This window comes from Hipposideros armiger, unplaced genomic scaffold (assembly GCF_001890085.2).
Source record: "Hipposideros armiger isolate ML-2016 unplaced genomic scaffold, ASM189008v1 scaffold_950, whole genome shotgun sequence".
NCBI classification, from domain to species: domain Eukaryota; kingdom Metazoa; phylum Chordata; class Mammalia; order Chiroptera; family Hipposideridae; genus Hipposideros; species Hipposideros armiger.
The window spans coordinates 487,015-496,936 of record NW_017732300.1 but is presented as its reverse complement, the minus strand read 5'-3'; the positions used below and the strand labels follow the sequence as shown (position 1 = coordinate 496,936).

At 38.6% G+C, this 9,922-nt stretch overlaps 1 protein-coding gene across 3 annotated transcripts in view; it reads right to left on the bottom strand.

Moving 5' to 3' along the window:
- Positions 1–1,200: 1,200 nt before the first annotated feature.
- Positions 1,201–9,922, bottom strand: part of LOC109375435 (torsin-1A-interacting protein 2-like) — a 30,797-nt gene continuing 22,075 nt past the window's right edge. For 2 of the 3 annotated variants that reach the window (XM_019630825.1, XM_019630823.1), the window contains exons 3-5: positions 8,775–9,296; positions 6,551–6,652; positions 1,201–5,708 (exon numbers count right to left, since the gene is read on the bottom strand). In XM_019630825.1, the coding sequence (XP_019486370.1) occupies positions 4,948–5,708; positions 6,551–6,652; positions 8,775–9,296 (1,385 nt within the window). In that variant the 3' untranslated portion in view covers positions 1,201–4,947. The remainder of the gene's footprint in view (positions 5,709–6,550; positions 6,653–8,774; positions 9,297–9,922) is intronic. The other variant, XM_019630824.1, reaches the window with a different exon arrangement.

Genomic DNA, 9,922 nt, shown 5'->3' with positions numbered 1-9,922 from the left:
TTCTTAACACACTCTGGACTCTTCCTCCTCTCCACACACAACTGAATGACGTCCACAAGGAAGAAACGCATTTCCTATCAGCACACCCCAGATTAGGAGCAAGTCCCAGGGCCCTACTTATCACCCGACTCTCCCTCCTGCTCAGAAAGCCTCGTTAAGTAGGACTAGCACCCGAAGAATGCTCAGTGAGACAGGCAGTAGATTCTAGGCATAGCGTTTGCACCGTGTCACGTCACCAATGGCCACAAGGCCGCCTGACCTTCACAGGGTTCTCGGGCCCTTGAAATTATTGCTAAACGAGGGCCGCCTCCTTTCCCACCATCGATGACCACATGCCCAATTCTCTAAACTTGTTTTTCTGGAACTAGAATCTAGAATCATTTAACTGAGAAAAATTAAGATTTTTTTTTTTTGTAAACCAGTCAACTAATTTGAATAAGGCACCTTCTTCAACATCCATCAGAAACAAATGCAGAAGCAACCGCAGCTCGGGGTGAAGGGGAACACCAAGAAATTGGACATAAAGGCTAGCAGTGCCCATTTATATTAGTGAAATAGGAAAAAAGCACAATGTTTGAAAGTCAACTTGCTGCTGCTTTCTTTTATGATGGGATCTCAGTGTAATCTGACCACCTGGGAGCAGCTGCCTGCAGCCTTGATAAGGCGGAGGCCTGGCCTGGGCACAAGAAGGAAGGGCAGGGTTGCTGTGCGTAGCATCTTGCCAGCTCTGCCCCACCATGATGAGACTCAGCCGCTGATTCTCACGCCCACAGTGTTTCCTTTGGTGCAGGTAAATCCTCCCAGCCAGGGGCAAATTTAGCTAATGAGCCCCCAGTGAGGGAGGAAAAGTGGGAGGTCATTTCCCAGAACAGGAAACAGGATTTTTACAGACATCAAAACAAGCTGAAATAGATACCGCAGGTAATGCTGGAGGAAAGGCATTGAAGACAAAATTATTTTTATCTTTACAGATTATTTGCAGATTAGAGGATGCTGGTTGTGTCCTTGGGCCATTTGGATAAGCCTAGTGCTCTTCACTAGTTTATATACGTTTTTAAAAACAGGTTGACAAGCAGTGTATTACTTGGAAATGAGTTTCAGTGGCCCAGTCTCAATCGGAATAGAGCAAATGTAGGCTACAACCCAACACCTAAATTTAATATAAATAGGAATAAAGCCTATTTTAAAGTTTTCTGGAGAAACTGTTTTACATGATATCTTTATTTAGTTCTCTTTTTTGCAAATATATTATTCACAAGGATGTGACTCATAGCCTCAGTATCTGATAGTCTCATAGACACCTTTAGAAAAAATTTTAAATCATTTCGTATTTCAACAGATTATGATACAGGGACTTGTAATCAGTGATATTCACAATATGTATATAAAGACAAATATTAACAGTGATACAGCATTCAAGATATTTTAATTTTGAAAATAACAGAAAAACCGCTGACTTTTCAACAAATAAATTTTAAAATGAAATATATTATGCTCAGTGAACAACATATTAAAATGAATACTGCTACTTAACTACATATTCAACTTGAAAAACAGATTAGAAACTGCTTTTATTAAATGATCTATTAAGGGCTTTACAATGATGTACTGGTTTATTTTTGTAATTATAATGTTTTATTTTCAAATGATAAAAGTTTTCATGTTGCTATTTATTTCTTATAAGTAAACTGTGTATAAATGTAATCTTTATTCCCATTAAATAATCCTCAGCAGATATAAGAATTATATTTTCTATTTAACATTAGTTTTTGAAGTGCTAGAGATGCTATATACTGCATAAAAACTTTAGTCAGAGATATGCCGGTATAATCCTGGTAAAGATCGCGTAGCTGAATTAGTATCACTGTCACATGGTGTATTTGTTTGTTATATGCATTTTAACATCAGTGCTCATTATGCTTCCTGTCTTTAACAGATAAAAGTATAAATCAAACAATTAAAAACTGCGAAAGGGTCAAAACCACCTCAGCGGCCAGCAATGTTCAAATGGGGTATGGTGAGTGACAGCATGCTAAGCCTTGCCTCTGTAAGCTTGGGGGCCTTCCAATGAAATACATTTCAATTATTTTATTGACTTAAAAAAATAGAAACAATATCATTACTACCTGTAGTGATATGAAGCCCCTGGAACTTTTCTGCCAACTCTTGGAAATTAAGTAGGAAACCTACAATTTACTCCATAGGAAAAAAAAACAACTCAAGTCCAGAGACAATTTCTGATTTCACCAGTTGCTTCTAGAAATCTGCTATCAAACAAGAAGTGATTTATATTACTATGTAATGTAATGAGAGCTCTTCTATGATAATAATTAAATCACATATGGTATCATATGCCCAAAAGTCATTGTTCTAAGTGAAATAAACAAGCTATCTATTATAGTCATGAAAGAACTTCAAGATACACACGAACATTTGCAAACTTGAAAAATGTAAAAAATAGAAACAATTGAATAGAAATTAAACTGAGTACATTAGATAGTAAATTTTAATTATTTGTACATTTAAAAATATAAACTTTTACGTTTTAAAAAATAATCATCTTATTCATGAAAAGACCCAGAGCTAATAATATACTGCTTCTTTGTAAAATGATTTTTGAAGTAGTGGACAGAAAACTGACAACAGTTTCAGCTCATTGCACTTATACATGGAAGGAAAAGTTTTTTAACAAAGGCTAAATAGTAAAAAAAAAAAAAAAAAATTGTTGACTTTTTTGAAATTTCCTTTTTTAAATTATATTGAAAGGAAATGATGAAAAAACCATATTCAACTGAATGAAAAGATAAGAATCTTTGCTTCAGCTGTGATCTGAGTCACTAGACAGATTAGCTATGCACACTTCACACTGGTTACAGATCCGAGGTAGCACAGGTCAGCTGGTCAACAAAACAGCTCTACAAGGCATCATCGGTTTGTGTGATGTAATGCTAGGTAGCATCTGAGATCTAGAAATACAGAAAAAATGTGAATAAGCTATATAGGTTTTTCTCCAATTTCCTCTGAGTTTAGAGTAGATTGATATTGATATTATATTCACTGTGCTTGAACTTTGTGTTCAGGCAGGTCTTTCCTCAAACCTGTTGGAAGATTGCTTCACAAAGTTCCCAATGAAAATAGTCCCGTCAGGTAGGCCCCTACCTCAACGGAGCATAATGTAAGGCCTTGGTTAGAACAGATTTATGCATCTGCCTGTGACACGTACTTTCAAATAGATTCTTCCCTCATGTCTTTGTGACCTCTTTTTAGGTATCAGTAAGGATCTCTATTATCTTTTTACTGTTTCTGAAACTCCTTCCATACTTTAATCATGTGACTTAAAACCATATCCCAAAACCTCACTGAAATATTCCAGGAGCATGGTGACCATTCCTAGGAATGCCATGTAATGGAACAGACCCTTCATTTGGTCAAGATCATTGACTAGAGTTCTGCCTTCAGAGCTGAAATGCAAAAAAAAAAACCAAACAAACAACCCCCCCCCCAAAAAAAAACCCCAAAAACCCTACTGTCTCCATGAACACTGTTCTCAATCTTTTTTAGAATCACAGAACATGGTCCAGCAATTCATACTGGCCATTAGAACCTCTTAGAAACCATTTCTGCTTCCTCTCACTTAGTACAGCACATCTTGCATTTCTCTCATGGTTAACCTAATGGTACTTCTAACTAGCAGATCAAGAAGTGAACTGCATTACATAATGTTCCATCACTGCTTAACAAGTAAACAGTATGGTCAAGTTATGCTAATGTACTTATATAAAACCTACTATTCAATTGGTTCTTAAAATCTGTTCTGCTTACAGGAGACTCAAACCCTCATCCTAGACAATTATAAAATCCCATTCAGGGGAGGCAGAAGTGATGATGAACAGAAATTAACAAAAGCATCAGAAATCTGCTAGTAAATACTTTAAACACTCCACTGTTCCTCTGTAGGTCTTTATCTTTCCTAAAAAGTGTGTCTACAATAAACCTATATTTCGTCCTCTTCGTACTCATGAGTTTTAATACATTCATTTGTTTCCTACCCATTTCCTATCTTTTAACATGTTTTCTCACTTAATTGGTGATTTTTCAATCGGTGGAACTCTTTGTTCCAACGAAATCTTATGAAGAATCCCAAAATATGAAACAGTCAAAGCAGAACTGTTGTGATACAAAGGGGAGGGGTACCAGTAGACACAGCCTGATAAGCACTGCTCTAAATAATTCAAGTAAAGACACAGCCAATTGGAATTTCGTTTTCAATGATTATAAACAATTCCCCCAAGTTTTAGGAGCATTTCTTGAGTAGCGCTGCTTTTCTCTCAGCTCATTAACATAAAAAAAGCACAGTGCCTTCCATATAGTATTTAGGTAAGTATGTGAATTCAAATTTCCTTTTTTCATACTACTCAAAAGTGCAAATTAGTATAAAATGTAATCCCACACAACTAGGCTATTAAAATGAGTTTTTAAAATATTTGATATATGTGATATGTGATAGAAAACAATTCTTTTTAATTATCATTGCTTCATAACTAATTGCTTTTGTCCAAATACTATCCAAAAGACTGTTAAGAGTCTCAAGAAAATAAACTCCGCAATGTAGTTACTCTGAGCAGATTATTTTCCTGTGCAAGAATTCCGTTGCTGTATTTTTGGATTAAAAAAAAAAATCCTCCGTTATATCTACCATGCTAGATTTCACCAGATTTGCTTGAAAGGTAAGGGTGGAAAAAAAAGTCAGGTCTACCTTTCAGCTTTGTCAAGCTTTGAGTAGAAAAACTTTACAAAAAGTAAAAAATGATTTTTTTTGTTTTCTAAAATAAGCTTATTTGTGCATTTCAGGTGATTTCCTCACATTCATCAACCTCCTTCCATATAAATGGAAGGCTCTTTTTATTTAGCACACCTGGAACTTCCATAACCAATTCAGGGCTCAGCTTACAGCTGGCACCCCTGCTCCTCTATGTGCCTCACAGGCTGGACGGGCAGCACCAGGTGGGAAATACGGCTCCACAGCCCACTCAGCTTGTCCGAGTCCATGTGGTTGAAGGAGGTGGGAGTGTTGGAGTTGGTAAAGCGGGCCCACAGTAAATCTCTCACTTTCTCTTCAATTTCCCTTGGGCCGACACTTGCTTCTAATGTTTCCTCCTCTAGGAGAACGGTCAGGACCAGCGCCACGTCCTTAAAGGCGGCATTCTCATGGTCACAATACTTGTAGAAGATCAAGGTGGAGCCTGCAGGAAGGGATTCAAAGCGATGGACCACGGCAGCCTTCTGGCCGTTCTCAAAGCCAGAGCTCAGCTCCATGTCAACCAGTAGCTTCACCGCATCACTATCCTGCAGGCTTCTTCCAGCCCCATTGATCTGAATGGCGGAGACTTTCTGGGAAGAGGTGTAGGCATCGGCCACGTGGTGGCTCAGGCACTTGAGGGTCTCTCTTCCCTCTCGGGCTGCTGTAAAGATGATGGTGGCGGGCTCGCTGGGCTTGGAAGCATTGAGGTGTTTCTGGAGAAATTTACGTCCTCGCTGCCACAGAAAGGGACTCTGGCCTGGAAATTTATCCTTCAACTGTCTGAACTGAGCCAGGAAGGCCTCTAAAGCTGGATTTCTGGGCACTTGCTGAGCTGGAGAGGAATAGTAGCTCTGAACCGAGCGTAGCAAAATGAGAGTCAGAACTAGGAAGCCAAGGAAGATGGAGCCTGTCAGAGGATGAAAAAATAAACGACAAAATTGGGGAGAATGTGAGTCAGAAACAAAGCCTGTGGCAAACTGAAATGAGGGAGAGATACTGTTAGATTTTGCTGGTTGTGGTAAGTGTCTTTTGCCCAAATCCTTTAAACTTTCTGCTCTTAAAATCTACCACATCTACATTTTCTGATTTCTTAGATTGAATTATTTGAAGGGACAATATCTTTTTAAAAGGCAAAAGCTAAGTTCATGTATCTGTTGCTATAATATGTTGCTACAATATAATATAAACTTGTGATTTAGAAATGAACTATCAGTATATTCTCCCACCTTCTCAAAGTACCTACTACCTGTAACAGGCCATCTTTTTCCCTAAAGGGTCAAAATGTAAAAATGCCACTTGAGAAGTTAATACTCTCTAACGGAAAAGGAAGTTTTAGTTTCTTGATTATGAAACGCCTTTCCTCCTGTGGGAATTTCCATTTTGTTAAGGATGACAAAGCATCAGCCAGCACCCCTGAAGGAAAGCCCCTACAACTCTGTCACTCTATTTGACAATTACAGTAATACCTTGGTTTGCGAGCACAATTCATTCCAGAAACAAACTACTCGTATTGCAAGACATCACTCATTTACCACGTTAAAATGTATTAGAAATGTCTGCTCGTCTTGCAGAGCACTCGCAAACCAAGTTACTCGCAATCCAAGGTTTTACTGTGCTTACTATCACACATTGTCTTAAAACATGCTAAAAGAATGTTAAAACTGTTTAAATCTGCAAGTTCTCTAGGTCTTTTCTCTGAGGATTTCTGAATGTGGATCAACACTGCAGCAAGACAGGTTTTATTCTCACCATAGCTCAAAAAATCCTTTTTATTATTCTTTTGTATAGTACCCTGTGCAGTCTCTTTCTTTTCTTCCAATTTTTGGGTTCCTTGTTGGTGACTTTCAGCTTCTGGAGGGAAAAAAAAGAACATTATTTTTAGACAAATGACAGTGTGTATACTTTTACACCGCCTACGAAAACAAAGAATTGTTTGAGAGGATTTCTATACTTTGTAAAGTTTTCTTTAATACAAGGCTAGCTTTCTTCCTGACTTTCCCTTAAGGCTCACTGTTACTTTTACTCTGCTTAGAAGAATAAAATGTAGGGCTCTGAAACTCATTTAAGGAGACTGTTGCTACATTCCTAATTCCTCACTGACCCTTACATCAAAGACAAAGAAGCGAGCATCCTAATATTGCAGCCAAACCTACCTAAATTGTGATTCAACAACATGTACAGAATTAAGAAGCAGTGTCAGAAACGTCAGCCGTACACAAGACAACACCACAGGACAACGATTCCAGTGTTCTAGTCTCACATGGCTCTTCCCAATCCCCAAGTATACAGATAACGAGGCACTAAGCTTAGAGACAGCAGAGAGGACTGTGAAGTTGCAAAATATGTAGCTTACAAAAGCAAGTTTGAAACGTGGTGACGGAGGTACGCAAAGCAGGGAATACAAGGTTAAGGAAACTGATCAACTGTATAAAAATGTAGGTGTGGGGTCAGACACCAATTTTAAAATGTGTGGCTGAAAAGGAGCACTCTAAGCTAAGTCACTCTTGAGTCCAGGTGTGTGCCTGACCCCAGGCAGGTACCTCATGTCACAGTGAAAGCTGAATACTGCTCATAGCCCCTCCTGGAAAAACACCTCAAATGGCATACTCTATTAGCATATATAAGTAGAATCATCTTCACTTGTAAAGGAGGGTTCATTTAGTCATATCACTCCCCCCAAAAATAGATTTTTAAAACATCACATCACAGAATTTAAAGACCGAAAGGATCTTTAGTGAACGCCTACTCCAGCCCCCACCTTTATCATGACAAAACGTCCGGAGATGTGAAGGGTTTTGCCCAAGGTCACATAAAGAGATGTGGCTGGCTGAGCTGGGAACAAGGTTTCTCACTTAGATTAGCTCATTCCTTTATATTAAGTTGCTTCCCACAAATAAACTACATTTTGAAATAATATTTTCTTCCTGTCTTCAGTGAACCTGCACACCAGTGCAATTCTGATGGCAGATAATGGTCCACACAAATCTCATTCATTCCTTCATTTGACAAATATTCATCAAGTTGCTTCTCTGTGCCAGGGGCCGCAGAAACAGTGAGAGACATAGTCCTCCACTGAAGCTACAGACTGTTCTAATGATGAAAGAATGAAACAGATACTTGAGATCAGTCATTGATTTAGAGTGGAACATGAATTTCCAGCTCTTTGTCAAGTCCCCGATGAACAGAATATCTAATATTGTGTATTCCTTTGCACTGACAAATGGGCATTTCAGACTGAGCCCTTCAGAGTACTTATAAAATACAATCACAGAAGACGAGAGCTGGATAGCATCTTGTCCAACTTCTTCCTTCTACTAATAGGAAACTGAAGTGCCAGGAAGCTCAGAGACTGGCCCAAAGTCACCACAACTAGAATCCATGTCTCTTGAGTTCCAGTTAGGACTTAGCACATTGTAACTGTTATTTTCATAACGGGAGATATGATGCTTGTTCTTAATATGTAAGGGGGGTGGGGAATCAGATATAGAGAAATTAACTGATTTGTTCAAAATCCTATACAACTGAAATGACTGCATGAAAGGTACTTACTGTACCGCTGATGTTGGTTTTTATATATCCCTATCTCTTCATTTTGGTAGCATTTAGTTTTCCCAGAAATAAAGATTTTTTTAAAAATGTAAATTAAAACATGCTTATAAAAAAGAAAAAGCCAGAGATGAATTTTTTAAAAGTCATGCCCTTTTTTATATATATCATACTGCATTAATACAAACAGTAAATAAATAAAAACATTGTTTAAAAATGCAGTTTAAGTGTGAAAAGAAACTTTATGTGGTGGAACTAGCTACTTTAGTTGATGAGAAACCTCAGTCTAATCGCAACTCAGTCATATCTCTTTCTGTGACCTTGGGCGAGGCCCAAAGGCCTTAATCCAAGGAAAGACAGAAGTTTCTGGAAAGGACTGACCTATGCTGTTTGTTCTCAGTGACAGAAGCTCAGGGGGTTCTCTCACCTGGCGCCAGCAGCCGCCTCCTCAGTGCACCCTGGCTCTCCAGCCCTGCACAGGAGTGACCAGGAGTCTGGGCATCCTGGGGTTCCGTGGCAGGCGGCCCCTGTGAAGCTCCGGGGCCGTCGCTTGCTTCCTCGGGGAGGGCTGCAGAGCTGCTCCCTGAGTGTTCATCTGCTCTTCCTGCCTTGTCACCCGGAGAGCTGTCGGGTTCGTCGGGTTCGTCGGGTTCTTCATCCAGACTTTTTGAAGAGAGTGGGTGCCTTCCTTCTCCCTCCTGAGAACTCGGGTTGGTCTCAGGTTCTGTTTCATCCTTTGGACATTTCCCACAGTTTGTTTCATCAGGACTTTCTGGTTGATCATCTGTATCTGCCCTTCCTGAACCTATTGTTTCTACCTCTTGGTGGTCTTTGCTGAGACCAGAGGCAGGGTTTAGGGCCTGAGCTTCTTCGGTAGTACTTGCTGGAACTGTGGTCTCCTGTACCTGAGAATGTATTGGTGGGTCATTTTCCAAGTCCTTTTGAGAGTCTATTGAGATAAAAATTTATAATTTTTATTGAAAAAATTTCCCCCATTTTTTTTTTTGGATTTTAACAAGGTCCCTGATAAATGAGTAATATTTATATATAAAAATTAATAATTTTTTTATGGTTTACAACACATTATTCCTAAACATTATTTCTCTTGACATCCACTAAGAGATTAAGACAAACAAATGTATTATCATGTTAATAAATCTAACCAATAATAGTAATGTAAAACATTCTGAATGACAAGCCAACTTTTAGTTATATTAACTACATCCTCTTCTCTAATGAAATAATGGATCTAGGCAATCGTCATCAACAGCAACGAAAACCATTATGCAAAAAGCTAATGAGGAATTTTATAATGGATGGCCAGACTGACAACTGCTGAGTCCACACTGATCAATCTTAATATCACAAAAAAGAGGGAAAACCAGATACATTAACCTCCCAATTCAGTGCAATAGGAAGTGCACTATACCACATACCGTGTTTCCCCAAAAATAAGACCTAACTGGAAAATAAGCCCTAGAATGATTTTTAGGGTATTTGTAATATAAGCCCTACCCCAAAATAAGCCCCAGTTAAGATCATCAGCCAGACATGACTGTATTTGAATAAATGTAG